Below are 25,179 nucleotides of genomic sequence, written 5' to 3'. Positions count from 1 at the left end.
GTTTCTGCCTCCCCCCCAGACCATAGGTTCTTTGTGGGCAATGAACGTGTCTACCAACTCTGTCGTATTGTACTTCATGAAGCACCGTAGTACAATGCTCTACATACAATAATCTCAATAAATGCCATTGATGGGTTAGATTGATAGGTTTGCTCTTTACTTATAGGAGACTCCCCTTGTGTGCTTTCTCAGGATTTTTGAAAAAAAATTCAAAATGATTTCCTGTTCCATGCCTTTCCCAGCTACATCCTTAGTCTTTAGTAGTACAGTATTACACTTTCCTCTGCATATTGTTCAAATTACACTCCATGCTCCCTGCTGGTCACTTCAGAAATACTATTGAGTTGATATGTCTCTTCATAAGTCCCTTACTCCTTGGGTTAGACCCATAAGGGCAGAGAGATAAATATCTGCTTAAATATTCATCTTATGTCCATTGACAGCATACATTGTCATTGTGGTTATTGTACCAAAAAAGAAATGTAACTAGAAAATACATATTGTAATGGGGAATTCTTACGGAAAGAGAGGACTTGGAGTGTTTCGAACCCCAGGATGATTACCTCCCCAGATTCAGACATTTTGATTTGCCATCCTAGGTAAATTTGAAGAGAAATGACTTCTTTTAAGAGTTTGTGAACATTTAGACATACTGCACATGCACAGCTGCATCAACCCAACATCTAACAAGAGATATTTTTGGTTAGTGAAAAAGAATCCAACAATGATTGTATTTCCATGAAAATTTGGGTCCAGAAAGCCAAGTGATTTTATTAGGTTGAGTCTTTAAACTGAGTTCAGTGCTTGGAAAATATAAGTAAATATCAGTAAATAAATGAGAAGCAGCCTAGCCTGGTTGAAAGAGCACAGGCCTTTCAGTCAGAGGACCTGGGTTCTAATCCCAGCTCTGCCACCTGTATGCTGTGTGACCATGGGCAAGTCACTTCTCTGTGCCTCAGTTACTCATTTGTAAAATGGGGATTAAGATTGGGCAACTCATGTGAGACATGGACTGTATCCAACCTGTTGCCTGTCTACTTGTTTTGTTGTCTGTCTCCCCCTTCTAGACTGTGAGACCGTTGTTGGGTAGGGATTGTCTCTATCTGTTGCTGAATTGTAGTTTTCAAGTGCTCAGTACAGTGCTGTTCACACAGTAAGCGCTCAGTAAATACGATTGAATGAATGAATACCGGACACAATTTGAATCTACAAAAAAACCCAGATATTTTGAAGATGGCTGATATGCAATATGTAGGTTCATCACAACTGGCAGTCTTAGTTGCCAATCCTGGCTTATAGACAAATTCAGAGATAATTATGGAGCACTGTCATAACTGGCTCCCTTCTGTAGAAAGGAGCGGGAGTGTATTCACCTTCCCTGGTACCAATTTTTAATTATTCTGCATCTCAGACACGAGAGCCAAGGTTGGGAGCTGGGTTCTGGGGATGGAATGTAAACATCAGGCCAAAAATGAACCAAATAAACCTGAACTTAAAAGAAGGAGACCAGGTAAACAAGGCTTTGTTATACCTGGATTGATATAGATATGACAATGGAAAAGATGGCCTTAGGCATTTCCAGTGGTAGAAATAGAATTTATTTACTCTGGGTATCTTTTTGCATTACTGTCAGAATATCTGTGGACTATGTTAAGTCTTTGCACACTGGGTCCAATACATCCTGGAACTGCGTTCTACTATTTCAATTCCATTGCACTTTAATGCCATATACTTAACAAGGCAGAAATCTAGCTTTTAATATTAGAAGTCTTTCCGTTTAGAGAAGCACTTTAGCCTTAGGCTTACATTCTCCAGAATAAATCCTGGATATAGCTGAATTTTAATCAGTTTTTCTGCATGGACTTGGAGAAACTCCATATTTATGCTTGGAGGTAACAGGGTAACGGGAGAAGCAGTGAACTAAATTAGGAGATATGGAATTTAATCCTATCCCTATGGCAGTCTGATATTTTAGACAAGTAAACTAATATTTGTGTCCACTTCCCAGCTGTAAAACAAAGGTAATAATACCAATCCTGATCTGACTCACATTCAGTCCCTCCCCTTCTAGACCGTGAGCCCACTGTTGGGTAGGGACCGTCTCTATATGTTGCCAACTTGTACTTCCCAAGCGCTTAGTACAGTGCTCTGCACACAGTAAGCGCTCAATAAATACGATTGAATGAATGAATGAATTCAGGTAATGAGAATAAATGAGGGTCTGTGGCCAAAAAGAGCTTTATAGAGTTCGTCAAAGCCAACGAGAACTTATAAATCTACAGACAACAAGAAGCTATCTAGCAAATAGTGAGAATCACTGGATGATTCAGCCCCATACCACATATGTACTTATCAGTAATTTATACTAATGCCTTTCTCCCCGTGTATTCTTTGAGCTAGTCGTAGGCGGGGAATGTGCCTACCAATTCTGTTGTATTGTACTCTCCCAAGCATTTAATACAGTGCTTTGCATAAAGTAAGCTTTCAATAAATACAGTTCATTGAGATAGCCAGTAGGTAAGCTTGTTGTGGGCAGGGAATGTGTCTATTGTTACAGTATACTCTCCCAAGTGCTTGGTACAATGTTTTGCACACAGTAAGTGCTCAATAAATACAATTGAATGAAGTTACAATGAATTTTTTTACTTTGGTATTGCTGAAAAAGGATCTTTTTAAAAAGAAAAGTCAGAGGAATTGACATTTATAGACAGTGCATTCAGTTTATATTTAAAGAGGGCCACTGTACTGGAGAACTTGTGCCCATGGGACATCTTTGAGTAAGATTTTAAAGGTGATCCTAGAATATCTCACTTTAATTTCTGAGAATTTAATAAAATTTATATTTAGTTTGGTGTCAGTAATCATTTAGACATGCACATGTTTGGGGAAAAGACAATTTGGCTTCTGATATCAAGCATCGATGATCTGTACGAACTTTTTTTGAATATGAAATAAACATGTAAGAGCTGAAAGCAAGTAAATACATACAATAAACAGTGTCTAGACTTCAAAAGACCTTTGACACAATCTCCAACCCAAAATTGCAATTTAAAAGAAACTAAGTAATTATGGAATTGAAGAGGATATTCCACCATGAACAAAAAATTGGTTTTAAGTTGAGGAAGCAAGGGTAAAGATAGCTACTTTTGATAAAGAAGTATAGATAGTAGGCAATTCCAGGTGTCAGGTATATCTTCATAAAAGAAGTTTGACTAAAATATTACATTTCCTGTTGTCTACTGTAAATTTTCCAAATTGTCCGTAAAATATTTAATATGCTAATACAAATATAAAATGTTTGTCAGACATTCATAATAGACTTTTCAGGAATTGTAGGATTTTGTTGTCTAGTCGTACGTCATGACTAAGGTTTTTTTTTTAAGTAGCTCTGACACGAACTACGGTTACAAAAGAAATCCTTTGAATGTATCTGAAAATTGCCTATGAAGTGACCCTGCTGCCACTGTTAATATAGTCCATCAAGCAATGCAATACTGCAAATTAAATTAATTGACATTATTATAATATATACATAATATGCCAATTGTATAAATCATAAATTGGAATTAAGTCCATAAATATAATTTATAAACTCCTCTTCGGTTTGTTTTTTCTTAGTGTTCTGGTTTGATCGTTCTAATACTCAAAGCAGTTCAAAAGATTGATTGAGTTCACTTTCAATGTCTAGAAAATCATAGAGTTTTCTGGGTACTTTTTAACATGCTATTCTTGGAGATACCTCTTTTGAAGAAAAACTTAAAACTTCTCAAAGCGATGCATTTTTAAACTAATTCTGAAGCCCGGATGGGCATTGGACTCTAATTGCTTGTGTGATTGTGGTTTCCAGTAATTTCAGTAATTCTTCATTAACAATCTGTACATTTTGTAAAATATTGAAAACAATATTTCAGTGCAAAGCTTGTGATCTTAACGGGGTAGAAGAAAATCTTAATTTTTCTCCAAAAATTAAGCAGTGTAGCCTAGTGGAAATATCATGGGCCTTGGAGTCAGATGACTTGAATTCTAATCCTGGATCTTCCAGTTGCTTGCTGTGTGACCTTGGAAAAGTAACTTAATTTCTCTGTGCCTCAGATTACTCATCTGTATGACAGGTGTTCAATACCTGTTTTCCCTTCTGTTTAGACTGTGAGCCCCATGTGTGACAGGGAATGTGTTCAAACTGATTAGAGTATATCTATTTACCCCAGCACTTGGTACATAGTAAGCTCTTAACAAATACTACAATGATTAAATATTAAACAGTTCTGTTGATTTAAATTTAGCACTTGAGGAGAAGCTAATATGAAGCAGTTAAAGCATTCAGAGCATCCAAAAAATGAAAAGTAGTTTCAAAGCCAGCATAGTGTATAGACTTTATGCAAATGACAACATAAAAAGGAATCCTGAGTGTAACATGCAATTAATTTTTTAAATTGTGACTTTTAAAAAAAAAACTAGACCCTAGGATTATCAATCCTCATATTCCCTATTGATTTAATATTTCAGAAAACAATTGAAACATTGCATTTTTCAAGTATGCAATTATTATTTGTTGGGAATTTTATTAAACATATAGAGATTTATGTGTACGTACTATGTTTGCATGCATACATAATTCCCTGTTTGGGGAATTTTAAAAATGTCTTTCCTTTTAAAATTGCATTCCAAGGTTTGACCTTGCTTTTTTTTTTTTTAAAGATTTTTCTTTTTTAAATCTTTGTTTTTTAAATGATGAACCTTTCTTTTTGTTTCCCTTAATCCATGTCCAAATATATAATGTGAGCTATTCATCTGTACTCTCTGCTTATCACTGAATCCGTTTTTGCTCAGGATATCCAGAACTTTCTTATTGGCTGCCCTTTCTTGGTGGAGATTAGTTGTTTCATCTTGTATCACTTCCTAAATATGTTTTCTTAAATTCATTTTTGAAGTCTGATATATAATTAATTCTTCTTCTCTAAACTAAATTTCATGTTCATTTATTTTTAAATGAGTGAATGAACTTCAGATGATTTAGTAGCTTGTATTTTTATGATAATGTTGTACTCGAAAATCTGTTAGGTAATAATTCTTATTTCCAGTGAAGACGTTATGAGATGATTCGTATGTATTGTATAAAATAAGACAAGAAATTATAATTGGGGGTTAATATCAATAGTTAAAATTATTTTTGAAAAACAATAAGTATAAAACACTAAAATAGTGATTTATTTTGAAGGCTTCATTTTGAGTCCTAAAATGCTAACTGTAGGGTGTTGTTTTTTTTTAAGTGCATGTGAAAATAGTGTTGTATTATTTGATGGAAATATTCATGCTGAATAGCTTACTTAGGGTTAGGTAAAATTCCCAAGGTGATGAAAGCAAACAATTCAATTGAAATGTGGCATATCTAAATTATGCCTATTCTCCTGTGCTCATGGTGTTCAGCCACTTCAAATTCAGCCTTATTTACTCTTAACTGCCCTCACATCAGCTCAGCAATGCTGCTTCTTCCTCATAGACCCTCATGCCCATTGCCTCTACCAGCTAGGTTTATAACCCCCTCTTGAATCCTCCTTCTATTTCTTCCAGTACTTCTACCTCCCCTTCACTGGTTGACCTTACTAACTATTCTCATGACAAAATCAAAGCCCTCAGACCCTTGGCTCCTCACAAAATACTATTTATTCTTGCCATCCCACACATACATGCTCTGCCTTCTCAGCCAGCTTTCATACTGAAATCTCTTGTCTGCTTTCAAAATCTATCCTCTCTACCTGTGCAATAATTCCTTCCTTAGCCCTTTCTGAAATCACTTGTGCCTAACTCTTCTTCCAGAACATCCTGTTCACAATTGTCAACTTCTCACTCCAAAAAATTCTTCCCCTCTGACTTCAAAAAGGTCCACTAAAAATACCTCTGGACTCCACTGCACCAAACAGCTGGCTGCCCTCTCTCCCCCTTCCCATTCCTGTTTAAACTCCTGGAATGGGTGGCATATACCCAATGCTTCTATTTCCTCTTCCCCTTTCTTGAACTTCTAAAGTTCAGTTTTTACCCTTTTTATTCATTCATTTAGTTGTATTTATTGAGCGCTCACTGTATGCAGAGCACTGTACTAAGCGCTTGGGAAGTACAAGTTGGCAACATATTGAGACAGTCCCTACCCAACAACGGGCTCACAGTCTAGAAGGAGGAGACAAACAAAACAAAACATGTGGACAGGTGTCAAGTCATCAGAATAAATAGAAGTAAAGCTAAATGCACATCATTAAGATGCACATCGTTAACAAAATAAATAGAATAGTAAATATGTACAAGTAAAATAAATAGAGTAATAAATCTGTACAGACATATATACGGGTGCTGTAGGGAGGGGAAGGAGGTAGGGTGGGGGGGATGAGGAGGAGGAGAGGAAAAAGGGGGCTCAGTCTGGGAAGGTCTCCTGGAGGAGGTGAGCTGAGACTGCCCTCTCTAAGGTTACTGCCTTCATGTAAAATCTGGATTTACACTCCTCTAGACTGAAAGCTTGTTATGGTCAGGAAACGTGTCTACCAAGTATGTTAAGATGTGCCCTCCCAAGTGCCAAGTAGTGCTCTGCACACAAGTGAGTACTCAATAAATAGCACTTACTGAAAAAATTTAATCAGTTCAACTTTATCCTAATTATTCTTGACCCCTCTGCTGCTTTTGACACTGTGGACCACTCCCTATCCCTGGAAAACTATCTAAACTTGATTTTTTTTTTTTTTTTGTACAGTTTCCCTCCTCGCTGCTCTGACCAATCCTTCTTGGTCTCCTTTGCCAGCTCTTCTTCTGCCTCTCAACCCCTTACTGGATGTCTCTCAAGACTCTGTTTTGTGTCCCCTTCTCTTCTCAATTTATAATCAATGTCATATTTATTGAGCGCTTAATATCTGCAGAGCCCTGAACTAAGTGCTTGGGAGAGTACAATGCAACAGAATTAGCAGCCACGTTCCCTGCCCATAACGAAGCAACTTGGAATTCATCCAGTCCCACAGCTTCAGTGATCACTTCTATGTGGATGATTGCCAAATCTACCTTGTTAGTCCAGATCTACATCCTCTGTGTTCTTGAATTTCCTCTTGCCTCCAGGTTATCACTACAAGGATGTCCTGCCAACTTTCTAGCTCAGTATATCTAAAACTGAACTCCTCATTTTCAGAGTGAATAAAACTGTCTTAATTTGGAGATGGAAAACATTTTCACCTCTACTCCCAAAGTCTCACAAGTTGCTTGTTATGGAAATGAGCCCTGGGACAGCTTCCAGTTGTATTGATCTGTGCCATATAAATCCTACTGAAAAATATTTGTTTTATGTAGATATGGATTATGTCAAATACCAATGAGCATTTTCTATAGGTGTCTAAATATCAATAATTGTTTTGGGTTTGACTTAAGAGATTAAAGAGTCTTGAATTTTGTTCAACTCTAGGGTATTGACATCAAGTCTGGTTATTTCTTGAAACTTTTCCTGCAGCTGTTCTTTTCCCTATAATAGGATAAGGTACCAAGCACTAGAGTGCACTTTTAAAAAAGAACAAATTGGTCATTTTAAATCTGAAACACAAATCAGAGGCTATTCTCTGTAATGAGTATAACTTAGAAAGTATGGAAATTACTTTTATCATTTTCGTACTTTCTGAGTTGTGCTTTTTAAGTATTGATGGCAAATTAAAAATCACTCCTGTGCCATGAGTCTGTACATTAGCTTTGTACAAAGAATATCTTGTACAATTTAGTGTGTAAAGTTCAAACTGGTTTATTTGATAATTACATTAGGCTGTAAAATGTAGATAAAATGTTACCTGTGATTTTCAAACATTTATTTATATGACCTTTACAAAGTGTATTAAAAGAACATTGGAAAATCTCATCAGAATTTTAATGAAAGTTATCAATTCAAGAGACTATTTTTTTACTTCAGCTGTCTTTACTGTTTATTTAAATTCAGTTTAATTAGGCACATTTTACTAGTGCATCTGTTGGAGAAAATAAGTCGTAGCAGAAAGGAGGCTATGCATCCTAGAATTCCTCCTTGTGGGCAGGGATTATCGTTACCTACTCTTTTATATTGTATGCTCCCACAAGCTTAGTATCATATTTATTGAGCGCTTAGAGAATAAGTGGTTGGAAAAGTGCAATATAACAGACATATTCTCTGCCCACAATAAACTTACAGTCTAGAGGGGGAGACAGACATTAATATAAATAAATTACAGATATGTGTTTAAGTACTGTGGACCTGGATGGGAGGGATGAATAAAGGGAGCAAGTCAGAGTGATGCAGAAGGGCGTTGAAGGAAAGGACAAGAGGGCTTAGTCAAGAAAGGACTCTTGGAGGAGGTGTGCCTTCACTCTTCACAAAGTAGTACTCAATAAATACCATTGATTGATTAGTCTCCTGCCAGCTAAATACTTAGTGTGTTATTATTCTAGTAATTTAAAGTCACCATTAAATAAAGTTAACAAAAGAGGGCAGGGAAAGAGGGAAAAAAGGGAGAGCTGCTGTAGAGAGGGTCAGCTGCAGATGTGGGAAGCTGGCTCAGACATCTGGGAGGAGGAGAAGCAGAAAGGTCAGTGAGAAACCTGCCCAGAAGGATCCTCTTTATTCTGGCCTCTCCCCTGCTTCCTAGCCATGCCAGGGACAACCAGGACATGGGGAGCCTGATGATACTTCTCATGGAGAAGCAGCATGGCCTGTGGATAGAGCACCAGCCTGAGAGTCTTAAGGACCTGGGTTCTAATCCCGGCTCTGCCACTTGTGACCTTGGCAAGATACTAACTTCTCTGGGCCTCAATTACCTAATCTTTAAAATGGGGATTAAGACTGAGAGCCCCATGTAGGATGTGGACTTTATCCAACCTAATTAGCTTGTTTCTACCCCAGCACTTAGTACAGTGTCTGGCACATAGTAAGAGCCTAACAAATGCCACTGAGGGTGGAGGGGGAGAAAGACTGACAGCCTCACTTGGGTTCCTCTGTGGCATCCCTTGCTACTTCTTTAAACTGTTATCGAGTGGCACTCTGGCACTTTTTGATCAGCTGGGAATCCTTCAATTTATACAGTGTACCATTTAGCATGTTTACAAAGCATTCATACTAACAAAAACTTATTCCTTTCCCAAATTTCCATTTTGACACCTAAATATGGCCAATAAGTTGGAATATGTTATATATTTTGTCTAACTGAGCGAACCTATGGTATTCATTTTAGATTGCTAGTATTTTCCTTTTAAAAGTCCCCATCCAAAATAGATGTTGATGAATCAAAGTCTTCACATATATTCTGGAGTTTGTTGCCCATTGAATGTCAGTAGCAATAGATAGGGTTTAATTCTAAGCATATATTTACTCAATAATTATTAAACTTTGGTACTTGGAAACAAAGGCATGTTAATTACAATATATTGGTCTTTAAATTACATTAAAATACTTCCATATTTGACTTGTCTTTATATATGCATATAATGTCAGTATCACATGGTGTAGAGAGTCTGGGATTTATCTGATATAAATCATTTGTTGAACTATTATCAGCCGAGTTGACCAGAGCCATCTTTTCCATCACTGCATGCTTAACTTGTTTCTAAAAAGGAAGTTCTGCAAAAGTAGTCAAAACCTGAAATCAGATCTTAAAACCACCGCCTGAACTTTTAAAATAATGCTACTTAAAAATTTAGGACATTGTTCATTCAGAAGGAGGGGTAAGGGAAGAGTTTTGGAGTTGGTCTGTGTCAGATATGGGTATGGAAGATGTTGAAATATATGCACAGGATTCAGAGGTCCTTGAATTCATCAATAGATCTGGGTTTCGACAAATGCTATATTTGGCTACTCTGTCATGTTCATCAAGATCCTCAGTGTAACGGGCTTGTTTCGAAGTTGGTGGAACGTAATGCCTGTTGTCTATCCAGTCTTAAGTGTACCCTTCAGAGATCAGTCAATCTATCAATCGTATTTATTGAGTGCTTACTGTGTGCAGAGCACTGTACTAAGCGCTTGGGAAGTACAAGTTGGCAACATATAGAGACGGTCCCTACCCAACAGTGGGATGGGCAGGAGACCACAAAAGGAACCTAGGTACTGACATTCAAATGTGTATCTGATCCTTGGAGAAACCCTTTGAATTCATAGGCTTCAAACATTATGAAAATCCTAGAGGCGATTATTTTGAGTTCTATGTGGATGACGGCACTTAGGGTCACAGATCTCAGTGTAAACAGCTGTGAAGAGTAATCCTACTGCTCTGCACTGTCCAAGAGCCAGAAGTCAGGAAAGGTCTTGGTAGTGTGAACCTCCAACTAACGATCTTCATTGGCAACCAGGAATCACAACTGAGAGCCCCATGTGGGATGTGCATTGTGTTCAGTCTCATTAGGCTGTATCTGCCTGGCACATGGTAGATGTTTAACAAAGACAATAAAAAATGCTGTCAGGGAATTCTTGCATCTAGGCAGCATATGGTACAACAGTACAGTATAAGAAAGCCAATGTAGCCTTCAGAAAAATTGCCAGAGTGAAGCAGTGAGGCAGGTCCACACATTGATAGAGCTCTTTGGCAGACTGTGAAAACTCCTCACCCTCGGCTTCAAGGCTGTCCATCACCTTGCCCCCTCCTACCTCACCTCCCTTCTCTCCTTCTACAGCCCAGCCCGCACCCTCCGCTCCTCTGCCGCTAATCTCCTCACTGTGCCTCGTTCTCGCCTGTCCCGCCGTCAACCCCTGGCCCACATCCTCCCCCTGGCCTGGAATGCCCTCCCTCCACACATCCGCCAAGCTAGCTCTCTTCCTCCCTTCAAAGCCCTACTGAGAGCTCACCTCCTCCAGGAGGCCTTCCCAGACTGAACCCCGTCCTTCCTCTCCCCCTCCTCTCCCTCCCCATCCCCCCTGCATTACCTCCTTCCCCTCCCCATAGCACCTGTATATATGTATATATGTTTGTACGTATTTATTACTCTATTTGTTTATTTTATTTGTACATATTTATTCTATTTATTTTATTTTGTTAATATGTGTTGTTTTGTTGTCTGTCTCCCCCTTCTAGACTGTGAGCCCACTGTTGGGTAAGGACCGTCTCTATATGTTGCCAACTTGTACTTCCCAAGCGTTTAGTACAGTGCTCTGCACACAGTAAGCGCTCAATAAATACGATTGAATGAATGAATGAATGTTGCCAACTTGTACTTCCCAAGCACTTAGTACAGTGCTCTGCACACAGTAAGCGCTCAATAAATACGATTGAATGAATGAAAGTTGCCAGCCTGTACTTCCCAAGCACTTAGTACAGTGCTCTGCACATAGTAAGCGCTCAGTAAATACGATTGTTGATGATGATGATGATGAATGAAATCTGCACTCTGTGAAATCCAAATCCAGTGTCTTGATTACTCTTATCTGCATCATCTGTGTCATTCCACATTACTTGGAAAGATATTCCAGACATTAACACGCTTTCCTTCATCCATTTCCTTCATTGCTGGGATTTATGAGACGTCTAGTTGACAGTGGGCTATATAGACCCGTATGTGGGTAGAGAAGCAGCATAATCTAGTAGATAGAGCATAGATCTGGATGTCAGAATGCCCTGGGTTCTAATCCCAGCTCTACCAATAATCTGCTATGTGACCTTGGGCCAGTCACTTAACTTCTCTGTGCCTGTTACCTCATTTGTAAAATGGGGATTAAGACTGTGAGCCACAGGTGGGACATGGACTGTGTCTGGCCTAGTTAGCTTGTGTCTACCTCAGTGCTTATTCACATAGTAAGTGCTTAACAAATACCATTGGCAAAAACCCCAAAACAACTGGATGATGAGCAAAAATGAAGTTAAAAAACAGGGGGATGAAGGAAGCATTGTAAGCATGCTGAAATATCAGCATCAGAAAGGGTATCATAACAAACAGATATTGAGAGATGGACATCTTTGGCATGCTGCAGTCAAGAAAAATAGCTGCCCTTGAGCAGAAGCTTTTAGAAAATCATTCCTTTGAAACAAAACTGAAATTATCAGTCATTTGCTAGCAAAAAGTAGCGCAAGAGCGGACAGTTTTTGTGCAAGGTATGCTTGGGATTCTTATTCCTGCGTCTTTTTGAGCCACATCTATATCCTTGAATAAGCAGTATGTAGGTTTGTATGTGCAGATGTCTTAATATTCTTTCAAAATCTTCACTAGTCCTCTAATGCTAACCTTCTCACTGTACCTTGATCTCATCTATCTCACTGCCGACCTCTTGCCCACATCCTGCCTCTGGTCTGGTGCACCCTCCTCCTCATATGAGCCAGATAATTGCTCTCCCCCACTTCAAAGCCTTATTGAAGGCACATCTTTTCTAAGAAGCCTTCCCTGCCTAAACTCTCCTCTCCTCTTCTCCCACTCCCTTCTGTGTCTCCCTAACTTGCTCCCTTCATTCATACTCCCTCCCAGCCCCCAGCACATATGTATTTATCTGTAATTTATTTATGTATATGAGTGCCTGTCTCCCCTTCTAGACTGTAAGCTCATTTTGGGCAGGGAATGTGTCTGTTGCTATATTGTACACTCCCAAGCACTTAGTACAGTGCATTGCAGTACAGTACAGTAAGTAGAGAATTAGCAAGAACCCATCTTGGGAGTCAAGAAGACGTGGATTCTAATCCCGGCTCCCTCACTTGTCTGCTGTGTGACCTTGGGTAAGCCACTTAAGTTCTCTGTGCCTGTTACTTCATTTGTAAAATGGGAATTGAGACTGTGAGCCCCATGTGGGGTACCCTGATTACCTTGTATCCACCCCAGTGCTTAGAACAGTGCTTGGCACGTAGTAAGCACTTAACAAATGCCATCTTCATCATTGTTATTATTATAAATACGATTGAATGAATGAATGAAGTGTTATTAAAGTCACATCTTTTCCAAGAGGCCTTCCCCAGTTAAGCCTTCTCTTCCCCCGCTCGTTCTCCCTTCTGCCTAGTCTATGCATGTAGATCTGTGATGTTTGGACATTTGATATTCGCCCCACTGTCAACCCCACAGCATTTATGTACATATCTTTAAAATATATTTTATAAATTATTCATATTGAAGTCTGTCTCTCCCTCTAGACTATAAGCCTGCTATGGGTAGGGAACGTATCTGCTCATTCTTCTGGATTCTCCCAAAGTTTACTACGTGGTCTGCACACATAGCAAGTGCTCAATAAATACCATTTATTGATGGATTGTTTTTTATGCTAGCCTGACCTTCACTTAATATATATATATGTTTGTGTATGTACATATGCATATATACATGTGTATATGCAATATATATGTAAACATGTTTGTGTATGTACATATACATATGTATACTAACACCTAGATTATTAGTTTGTATACCATTATCATAGGTATAATATGCATACTGTATAATGTATATTACCATTATTAGTAATAGCAATATAAGACTGTACTATGTATAAAAGAACTAGACTCAATTTCTGAATTTTTCCTTGACATTTTAGTGTTGCAGATAAAATTTTATATTAGAATTGGTTTTTCATGACTTATCAATAACTGGATATTCTGCAATTTTTTACATGGAATTTACATTTCAATATATTGCTTTCATTTCTTCATTCAGTCATATTTATTGAGCGCTTACTGTGTGCAGAGCACTGTACTAATCGCTTGGGAAGTACAGGTAAGCAGCATATAGAGACGGTCCCTACCCAACAACGGGCTCACAGTCTAGAAGGGGGAGACAGACAACAAAACAAAGCATGTAGACAGGTGTCAGAACCGTCAGAATAAATAGAGTTATAGTTATAAGTTATAGCTATAGTTATATAGTATGTGATTTGTAGTTTATAGTATATAGTATGTGATTTATACATTCAATTTTATTTAAACCTCAGAAAATAAAGAATAGAGGATGCATAGAATTATTTGGTACAGTTCTTATGTAGACATATATCGCAATATGATAGCTTATCAATTTTATATTGCCATTGAAAATTTATTACAAAATGAGAAACTGCTTTATTTACTTGAATGTTTTATTTCAGTGCTCAGTATTTTAAAATTCATATATTCTTTGGTTCACTTATCCTGCAGCTCTCAAAATGGGTTCGGAGATTATCACTGACCCTGAAATTTTCTCATTTTTTATGCTACCATATGAAGAAGAAATTTTCAGGTGTTATAAAGAGATGAGCATCAGTTTAGAAACATTTTTTTACCTTTCCTGATTTTCTTATGTCATTGTGGAATTACTGGGGTGATTATAGGATTTAGAAAAAAATCTCCCTAATTCTATTAATAAATTATCTCTTGCAGAATAACATTTTGCCATCTGCCTTTCCAGAGTAAGTGGCTATATGTGGGTACCGAAAGAGGTAACATACATATTGTCAATGTGGAGTCCTTCACCCTATCAGGCTACGTCATTATGTGGAATAAAGCCATTGAACTGTGAGTTTGATCAAATATTCAATATTTGAAAATCTTAGTGCCATATATAAAGATATCAAATACAATCGATTATCTAATACAGTTTTTGCTTTAAACGTTAAAATTAAGGAATGCAATTTTGTTTCCAGGAATGATCTACTAGCAATCTGTGCGCAAGCAACTTCAAATGCTTTAGGTTCTCTCAATGGTTCCTAAAGCATCCGTAATTTATAAATCCATATATAGCTATTGTGTTTTGAAAATTGAATGTTATGAGTTCTTCAAAGAATGATGCATTATATGGAACAACCACTGATGGAAACAGTGGGCTCATTTATTTGTGTTTGACATATGGAATGTATTGCTTTATGTGTGTGATTTAAAAACATTCCTTGGAGCCTTGGAGGCTTCTTCAAAGTAGAACTGATCTTTATATAAAATTTTGTTGGAACAATTTTATGTGTCTTTTTTCCAATAGTTAAATCTGTTGAGTTGTATATTCAAATCCATGTATGGGCTATTTGTAGCATCCTTTATTACTATTCCTTGATTATGAATGCTCCAGTCTGCATACCTACATTCTTCAACCTATTAATGCTTTTTACAGAAGCCTAATTTCAAGGATTGCCTCTTAAATATGTGGATATTTGTCATCAATGTGAATTTTTTTCTTTATGTGAAATGTATGATATAATTCCCTAGTAGTATGGGTTCCCATTATCTTTAGTTTCAGTAAGATTACAATGAAATGAAGGTGAACTCAATGGCAAGTATCCATGTAATCCGAGCTCTCTTTAAGTGGACTTTGAAACTATATGGAAGTTTTAAGGATCGAGGCGTGCTTCTTCCTTTATAATGAACCTCAATGTATCATAATGTGATTTTGTTAGAGGCCGTAATTTCTCAGAGCAAGATGGGGTGGCCCTGCTTTTGTGGATTTGTATTAAATCAGTGTATTAACCAGGTGGGATTACCCTGCAGGATAATATTACAGAAAAAGATATGGGGTTCTAAGGTGCTTTTTCATTTCATCTGTAGTCCTTAATAGGACAGCCACCCTGAGTTTCATTTGCTTTCAGTAAAATTACTGCTGTCTTATAGAGAACCTACCTCTATGTAAAAGCCCAGTAACGAAAAATGAAATAACTATTTTAATATCCGTTTGTTCCCTTCTTTAATTTAAAACACTTTATGGCATTTATCAAGCGCTAATAAACTTTATCAATGGCTTTTCATATTCTGGATATTTGCCCTCTATGCCTATTGAAATTTTCCATTTAGAATAACCTTATTGTATGCTTCTTAAAGTAAACTTTTTCTTCTCCAGGTCATCCAAATCTCACCCAGGACCTGTTGTCCACATAAGTGATAATCCAATGGATGAAGGAAAGGTAAGTCAAATCTGAACATTTTATGAATAAAATTTACACAAATTATTGCAATTATGAATAAAATTTCAGCACCTAGAACAGTGCTTTGCACGTAGTGAGCAACCTGCGCATCAGGCAGAAACTCCTCACCCTGGGCTTCAAGGCTGTCCATCACCTCGCCCCCTCCTACCTCACCTCCCTTCTCTCCTTCTCCAGCCCAGCCCGCATCCTCCGCTCCTCTGCCGCTAATCTCCTCACCGTGCCTCGTTCTCGCCTGTCCCGCCGTCGACCCCCGGCCCACGTCATCCCCCGGGCCTGGAATGCCCTCCCTCTGCCCATCCGCCAAGCTAGCTCTCTTCCTCCCTTCAAGGCCCTACTGAGAGCTCACCTCCTCCAGGAGGCCTTCCCAGACTGAGCCCCTTCCTTCCTCTCCCCCTCGTCCCCCTCTCCATCCCCCTCATCTTACCTCCTTCCCTTCCCCACAGCACCTGTATATATGTATATATGTTTGTACATATCTATTACTCTATTTATTTATTTATTTTACTTGTACCTAACTATTCTATTTATTTTATTTTGTTAGTATGTTTGGTTTTGTTCTCTGTCTCCCCCTTTTAAACTGTGAGCCCACTGTTGGGTAGGGACTGTCTCTATATGTTGCCAACTTGTACTTCCCAAGCGCTTAGTACAGTGCTCTGCACACAGTAAGCACTCAATAAATACGATTGATTGATTGATATGGAGAGGAATAGCCATCATCACAGGGTTTTAAGGAGTTGGGAGGACATAATCAGAATGGTGTTTTACAAAAATAATCTGGGCAGCAGAGTGAAATATGGACTAGAGTGGGAAGATATTAGAGGAAGATGAACCCAGTGACTGAAGCAGTCATCAAACCAGAAGAGGACAAGCAACTGCAAAACAATGGTGGCCATTTGGATAAGGAACAGGGAGGATGGTAGTATTGTCTACTGTGATGAGGAAAGTCAGGTGAAGAAGAGGATTTGTGAGAGAAGGTGAAGATTTCAGTTTTAGACATGCACTGTAAGATACTGGTAAGATTTCATGTGACTGTTCTGGAGGAAAGAGGAAATGCAGCATTGCAGAGGAGATCTCTCATCTATGTCTCTGTTTTCTCTCTGGGTATTCCTTTTCAATCTTTCATAGACTCTTCCTCTTCCTCCCACTCCCTAACTGTGAAAGTCCCTCAAGACTCATTCTGCATCTCCTTCTATTCTCCTTGGAGAACTCCTTCGCTCCCATGGCTTCAACTATCGTCTCGTCTCTATGCGAATGATTCCAAATCTATATCTCAGGCCCTGATCTCTCTCCTTCTCTGGAGTCTTGTATTCCCTCCTGCCTTCAGGGGACAACTGTTTGGATGTCCCGAAACAGTTTTTTATCTTCCCACCCAAACTCTATCCTCCCCCTGATTTTCCCATCATTGTAGACAGTACCATAATCCTCCCAGTCTCACAAGCCTGTAACCTTGGTGTTAGCCTCAATTCCTCTCTCATTTAACCCACATATTCAATCTGACACCAAATCCTTTCGGTTCAACCAACAGAACAAAGGTAAAATCCTCCCTTTCCTCTCCAGCCATACTGCTACCATGCTAATCCAAGCATTTTTCCTCTCCCACCTTGATTACTGCATCAGCCTCGTTGCTGACTCCCTACCTCTGTCTCTCCCAACTCCAGTCCCTACTTCACTCTGCTGCCTGGATCATTGTTTCTCCACTCCTCAACAACCTCCAGTTTCCCCATCCACCTCCGTATCAAACAAATTCCTTACCATTGGCTTAAAAGCACTCAATCAGCTCTCGTCCTCCTATCTTATCTCTTGATTTCCAACCCGCACACTTGGCTTCTCTAATACCAGCCTACTCACTGTACCTCGATCTCATCTATCTCTCCACTGTCACCTTTCCCATGTCCTGCCTCTGGCCTGAAACACCCTCCCTCTTTATATCTGACAGTCACTCTTCCCACCTTCAAAATCTTATTAAAACGCATCTCTTCCAAAAGGCCTTTCCCACCAAGCCCTCGTTTCTTCTTCTCCCACTCCCTATGTTGCATTTGCACTTAATTTTGCATCCTTTTTTCACTCCTCCCTCAGCCCCACAGCACTTGTGTACACCTCCATAATCTCTTTATATTAATATCTGTCTCCTTGACTGTAAGCTATTGTGAGCAGGGGAACTTGTCTACAAACGCTGTTAAATTGAACTCTCCCAAGTGCTTAGTCCTCTAGACTGTGAGCTCGCTGTGCACAGGGAATGTCACTGTTGTTGTATTGTACTTTCCCAAGCATTTAGTACAGTACTCTGCACACAGTAAGTGCTTAATAAATAGGATTCAATGAATGTGAATGAATACAATGCACTTCACACAGTAAGGGCTCAATAAATTGAGCTGAGATGTTGGACATACTGAAATAGATTTGGGAGGCATCTGCATAAAGGTGATAGGTAAAAACCATGGAAGTTTATGAGCTTCCCCCAGAGAGGCAAGATAGCTAAGGAACCAGGTGACAACCTTCAAACTTGATTGTCAGGAGTTTTCCTTATGTGTGAGAAGTGATGGGGAAATTAGAAATTTTTGACACTTTATTCCTTTTTTAATTATCTGTGAGTTGTGAAAATATCTATAAGGGAGAAAGCTGTTTGTATGGACATTTTCCTCTATTAATGACTTCTTAAGAAGTATACTAAATAGGGACATTTTCAGTTGAGAGCCCAAAATTCAGTCAGTATTTATTCAAAATCATCTGTGTGTGCACCACCATACTGAGTATTTGGGGGTGTACATTTCTATCTTTTCCTGTATTCTTTGTAAACCAGCTTTTCTCCTTTAATTCCCAGTGTTAATCTTACAACAACTTAGTGCATCATAACTCAGGGTAAAATTTTTCCATCTCTGGGTTTTTAGACAGCATCACAGCCAAACTATCCCTGACAAATGACAATATCCTGTTTTTAGTGAAGGAAATTCTATGACTGTGGCTAGCACATTCCTGTGATTAGCAGTGGGGTCAGTAAATTGTTTTTATAAATCTAAATCCCACTTCCTGCATTAAAACGTGTTTTCTCTGTTGTACTCACTGCCCTAGCAGGAACATGATGGGTTCTTGGTAGTAGTAGTAATTAATGTATTTGTGGGACACCAACTGAGTGCAGTTCACTGACTTATAATAATAAGAATAGTAGTATTATTGCACTTGTATTTGCACCCTTTATTCACCCCTTCCTCAGCCCCACAGCACTTACATACATATCCATAATTTATTTTTATTAATGCCCATCTCCCTCTCTAGACTGTAAACATATTGTGGGCAGGGAATGTGTTTGCCAATTCTATTGTATTGTACTCTCCCAAATGCTTAGTACAGTTCTCTGCACACAGTAAGTGCTAAACAAATGTAATTGATTATTATTTGTGTAGCCCAGTACCCTAGTGGAAAGAGTTCAGCCCTGGGAGTCAGAGGACCTGGGTTCTAATTCTAGCTCCACCATCTGTCTGCTGTGTGACCTTGGGTGAGTCATTTAATTTCTCAGACTCAGTTTTCTCACCTGTAAAATGGGGATTCGATACCTGTTCTCCTTAGACTCCATGTGAGCTCCATGTGGGTCAGAGACTGTGACTGACCTGATTGTCTTGTATCTACTCCAGTGCTTAGCATGTAGTAAGGGCTTCAAAATAACGCAGTTACTATCCTCTAGACTAAGTTTATGTGGGCAGGGAATGTGTTCACCAAGTCTGTTGTATTTTACTTTCTCAAGCACTTAGTACCTTACTCTGCATGCAGCAAGCACTCAATAAATATGACTGATTTTTAAGCACAGTTTGTCGGTGGGGTTGGGGTGAGTGAAGAGTTAAGAAAGGTTGCAAGTCTTAAAGTATATAGTAAGGAGTCTCTGCTCTCCAGGTTCTCCTCTCCTGGCCATTCATTCTCAGGCTCCTTCGCGGGCTCCTCATTCCCCTCCCAACCCCTAACTGTAGGAGTCCGTCAAGGTTCAGTTCTTGGTCCCCTTCTAGTCTCCATATACACTCACTCCCTTGGAGTGCTCCCACGTCTTCAACTATCGTCTCTGTGCGGATGACACCCAAATCTATATCTTCTCCCCTGTTCTCTCTCCCTCCCTCCAGCCTCACATCTCCTCCTGCTTTCAGGATGTATCTACTTGGATGGCCTCTTGCCACGTAAAACTCAACATGTCCAAGACAGAGCTCCTTATCTTCCGTTCCAAACCCTATCCTCTCCTGAACTTTCCCATCACTGTGGACGACACTGCCATCCTTCCCATCTCACAAGCCCTCAACCTTGGTGTCATCCTTGACTCCACTGTCTTATTCAACCAACATATCCATTCTGCCACCAAATCAGCGCTTAGAACAGTGTTCAGCGCTTAGAACAGTACTTTGCACATAGTAAGCACTTAAAAAATACCGTCATTATTATTATTATCCTGCTGGTCTCACCTTCATAGCATCGCCAAGATCCACCCTTTCCTCTCCATCCATACCACTACCACATTAGTACAATAACTCATCCTATTCCTACTGGATTATTGCATTGGCCTCCTTTCTGACCTCCCAACCTCCAAACTTTACTCTGCTGCCCGGATTATCTTTCTATAGAAATGTTCAGGGCATGTGAATGGGAAGTTCAGTTTTGTACGTATTTGAGGTGCTGGCAAGTTATCTCAGTGGAGATATTCTGAAAGTAAGAGGAGTTGTGCGATTGAATAATTGGAGAGAGGGCAAAGTAAGAGAGATAGATATTAATGGCTTAGTTGAGGCTCGTCAACTTATGAAGTGAAACTACATCCATTTTCTTTTGGTATTTTTTAATGGTATTCATTGAGTACTTACTATATTCCAAGCACTGTCCTAAGCACTGGAGTAGATATAAGTGGGACACAGTCCCTGTCCCTCAGCTCAAAGCCTAGGTAGGAGAGAACGAGTATTGAAACCTCATTTTCAGTCGAGGAAACTAAGGCACAGAGAAGTGAAGTAACTTGCCCAGGGTCACACAGCAGATAAGTGGCATAGCTGGGGTTAGAAATCAGGGCACATTGCTTCTGTTCCATTCTGATTCCAATAGAGATTAAGCTGTTCATGTGCTTCCTGAGATGCTCCGTTCTTCAGTATATGCATAGCTGAGGAGTTGGGAGACCTTTCTTAGGGAAATGGTATAATTTCTGCCACTTGTTCTTTTGTTATTTTGTTTTGGAAAGTTAATAAATTCATCCATTATTTAAAATTGTCCTTTTTCTTTATAATTTATTTGACATTATTCATTTTTTTCATAATGAATATTAACTTTTCCCACATAATACATTGTGAAAGCAAGGATGAAAATGAAAATTCCTTTTACTTGCAGGTGAGCAGGCATTCCCATGACAGATCAGAGCACCTGTGAGAACTAGTGACAAGTCAGCCAGAGCAGGGCAGGGACAAAGTAATTTTCTTACTGGAACGAGCATTCTGCACAAATTTTCTGTGACCAAATCTGAGTTCCTGCTTGTTTTAGTTTATTTTCAGTCCTATTTAAAAGACATCAATCAGTGGTATATATTGAGCACCTACTCTGTGCGAAGCACTGAACTAAGTGCTTGGGAAACTATAACAGAATTAATCTTCTGTTTGGCTAGTTTAAAGCTTTGGGGTTATTTTGAGTGTTGTTTTTTTTAATGTGTTTACATAATAATTTGAAGAACTGTAGTAATAGGAAGTTTAATCTGAAGAACCAGCTCCTTAATTAACTATATTTTTATTATGTTATTTCATCTATCTTTTTATCATGTTATTTCATCTATTTGCCTTTTGTTTGGCCATAAATTGGTAATGACAATGCAATAAGTATCCAACACTTAAGAAGTTTACATGGATTAGAATTGTATATTATTAACTGAAAGTGCGGAAAATGACTATAAATGTATTTAAAATCCACAATGTGGAAAAATCTGTTCTGTTATAAATGGTAGAGGATTTGAAATTCTACTGTTTTGATTGAACAGAAATAGCATTAAAAATTTTTGAGGGTAGTGGCAGTTAAGGGAAAAAAAATACCCAAGCATGTTTGAAAGTCTGATTGGCAAAGCAAATATACCAAGAACAATAGACCCACATTATTGATCTGTGTTCCTCATTGTGAAGAAAAATTTAATAATTTCTGAATTTAATCAATGTAAAAGAACATAGTTTGTATTACTAAAATGTTCTTTTTAAACATGTTTTCATATGTAATTTTTTCTATACGTCGGTAGAATGTAGTATTAATCCTTTTCTTTTCCTTTTGCTCTTATAGCTTTTGATTGGCTTTGAGTCTGGAACAGTGGTATTATGGGACCTCAAGTCTAAGAAAGCTGACTATAGGTACACTCATGATGAGGTAACTGGAGCATATCTTCTGCTTTCATTATTTGAAAAAAATGAATATTGATTTTCTTTTTCAAGCAATGATGTTTGTATTTTTTGGATCATCTAATATATTGGTCATTATTCATTTCCTTATACTCAGTCCTTTATAGCCCTCTAGACAGTAAGCTTCTCAATCATATTCACTGAGTGCTTACTGGGTGTCAGAGCACGGTACTAAGTGCCTGATAGAGTACAATATAACAGAGGGGGTAAACACATTTCCCTCATGGGCAGGGAACATGTCTATCAACTCTGTTGCATTGTATTCTCCCAAGCACTTAGTACAGTGCTCTGCACACAGTAAGTGTTCAATAAGTACAATTGAATGAATAATGGCACAATTAATGCCATTGATTGATTCTGTGTAAAGAGTTTAGCGGTTGAGGAGCTGAAGTTGAGCAGGGTGTTACGTTGGGATGAGCTGCGAATGTCCAGGTCCATGGAAGGTTCATATATTAATTTATATGTAAAGGCAAATAGTTTTATTGAACTTTTATGTGAACGAAGAAAAAAATTCACATCAAAAATTCCTTCAGTTCTTAAGATAGGCTTTCTTAAAGCCAATGTCCAGTTTCCCTAAATATTGATTTGAAAAGATGGAGCAGCAAGTAACTCTTCATTTCTATTTGTGCTAGGCTCGGTTAGCATTTTTATGAAGGTTTACTCTATAGTAGAAGATGAGTTTTCAAAACTTCTTGGTGCTGTGCGTAAATAAAAAATTAGGGTAATCCCAGTAAAGTAATAACTAAGATTTCATATTAAAATGCAAATCATAATCACTCAATAATTATTGTGTGTCTACTCTGTACAGAACAGTATACTGAACACTTTGTAGAGTACAATAGAACTAGGAGATAGCCCTCCCTTCAAAAAGCTTGCAAATCTAATAAGAGAAACGGACATTAAAGTAAGTTACATATAGGATCAAGTAACATCAGTAGTAATACTAGGTATTTGCTCTGTGGAGAGCATGTACTCCCCTCCTCAAAAATCTCCAGGGGCTACCAATCAACCTACGCATCAGGCAAAAACTCCTCACTCTCGGCTTCAAGGCTGTCCATCACCTCGCCCCCTCCTACCTCACCTCCCTTCTCTCCTTCTACAGCCCAGCCCGCACCCTCCGCTCCTCTGCCGCTAACCTCCTCATTGTGCCTCGTTCTCACCTGTCCCACCAGCAACCCCTGGCCCATGTCCTCCCCCTGGCCTGGAATGCCCTCCGTCCGCACATCTGCCAAGCTAGCTCTCTTGCTCCCTTCAAAGCCCTACTGAGAGCTCACCTCCTCCAGGAGGCCTTCCCAGATTGAGCCCCCTCCTTCCTCTCCCCCTTTTCCCCCTCCCCATCCCCCCGCCTTACCTCCTTCCCCTCCCCACACCACCTGTATATATGTATATATGTTTGTACATATTTATTACTCTATTTTACTTGTACATGTTTATTCTATTTATTTTATTTTGTTAATATGTTTTGTTTTGTTGTCTGTCTCCCCCTTCTAGACTGTGACCCCACTGTTGGGTAGGGACTGTCTCTGTGTGTTGCCAACTTGTACTTCCCAAGCGCTTAGTACAGTGCTCTGCACACAGTAAGCGCTCAATAAATATGATTGAATGAATGAATGTACTAAGTAGTTAAGGGAGTAAGTTCTGAAGGACTTTGAAGTGTGAGGGAGTTATGGACTGTTGTTCAATATAAAAGGGGAGGGATTTCCAATCATGAAAGAAGCAGCATGGCCTATTGGATAGAACATGAGCTTGGGAGTCAGAAGAACCTGAGTTCTAATCCTGGTTCTGCCATTTATTTGTTGTGTGGCCGTGGAAAAGTCACTTAACTTCTCTGTGCCTGTTACCTCTTCTGGAAAATGGAAAATGACTGTAAGCCCCATGTGGGAGGGGGACTGTGTCCAACCCGATCATCCTAGCGCTTAGAACAGTGCCTGGCTCATAGTAAGCACTTAATAAATACCACAATTATTTTTATCAGTAAGGAGGACATGAAACAAAGGCCTGGTGAATAATTGAGGTTGAGAGGAATGAAGAGTGTGAGCTGGGTATAGTGAAAGAAGATAGAGAGCTTTAATTTCATTGTCTTTTGAGGGCTCCTCCTCTGCTTCCCACTCCCTAATACTGGGAATGTTCAAGGTTCAGTTCTGGGTTCCCTTCCATGTACTGCCCATTGTTCCAACATTTTGGGTAAGTCTTGGAAGGAAGTAACTGGGCAGTGCAGAAGCAGCAGGCAGGAGTAGCGAGGTCTTCATGGGTAGCTAGCCAGCGGCAGCAGCATCGACATATAAGAAATGAACACATTGAAATATTAGACATAGAATAGGAGGAGATGTGGGAGGACCAGGAGACTGGGAACCTATCCAGGTGAAGGAAGGGAAAGCAGGAAAGGGAGGAACTGAGGCTAGGTTCCCACCAAGGAGGGGTGGGGCTGGATTGATGTACCGTGACAGAAAAGAGGTAGTATTCATATGTATTTCTCCCAACATCATTTCCTGAATGTCATCTAAAATTTGCTGAGTTGCCAGGTAACTCTGTTCACTGCCCGCAGACCTTTCTGGGAACTCCAGTCGTTCAGTCAAGGAGCTTACAATCTAGGGGAAGAGAAAGAAAGAACTAAATAGAAGTAGGAGTAAGTCACTGAGGGTAAAACTACATGCATGCAGCAGGAGGTGTCAGAACTTCCTTCAAAGCCCTACTGAGAGCTCACCTCCTCCAGGAGGCCTTCCCAGACTAAGCCCCCTTTTTCCTCTCCTCCTCCCCATCCCCCCTGCTCTACCTCCTTCCCCTCCCCACAGCACCTGTATATATGTTTGTACAGATTTATTACTCTATTTTACTTGTACATATTTACTATTCTATTTATTTTGTTAATGATGTGCATCTAGCTTTACTTCTATTTATTCTGATGACTTGACACCTGTCCACAAGTTTTGTTGTCTGTCTCCCCCTTCTAGACTGTGAGCCTGTTGTTGGGTA

The 25,179-nt window shown here is 39.2% G+C and overlaps 1 protein-coding gene across 4 annotated transcripts in view; it reads left to right on the top strand.

The window, feature by feature from the left end:
* STXBP5 (syntaxin binding protein 5) overlaps window positions 1-25,179 on the top strand; it is a 179,242-nt gene that overhangs the window by 55,727 nt on the left and 98,336 nt on the right. For all 4 annotated transcript variants that reach the window (XM_038742277.1, XM_038742273.1, XM_038742274.1 and 1 more), the window contains exons 5-7: window positions 14,295-14,429; window positions 15,736-15,799; window positions 22,091-22,174. In XM_038742277.1, coding sequence (XP_038598205.1) covers window positions 14,295-14,429; window positions 15,736-15,799; window positions 22,091-22,174 — 283 coding nt within the window. The remainder of the gene's footprint in view (window positions 1-14,294; window positions 14,430-15,735; window positions 15,800-22,090; window positions 22,175-25,179) is intronic.

The sequence above is a fragment of the Tachyglossus aculeatus genome, chromosome 2 (assembly GCF_015852505.1).
Source record: "Tachyglossus aculeatus isolate mTacAcu1 chromosome 2, mTacAcu1.pri, whole genome shotgun sequence".
Lineage (NCBI taxonomy): Eukaryota > Metazoa > Chordata > Mammalia > Monotremata > Tachyglossidae > Tachyglossus > Tachyglossus aculeatus.
The sequence above is the reverse complement of the archived record's forward strand: the minus strand, read 5'-3'. Positions and strand labels throughout refer to the sequence as shown.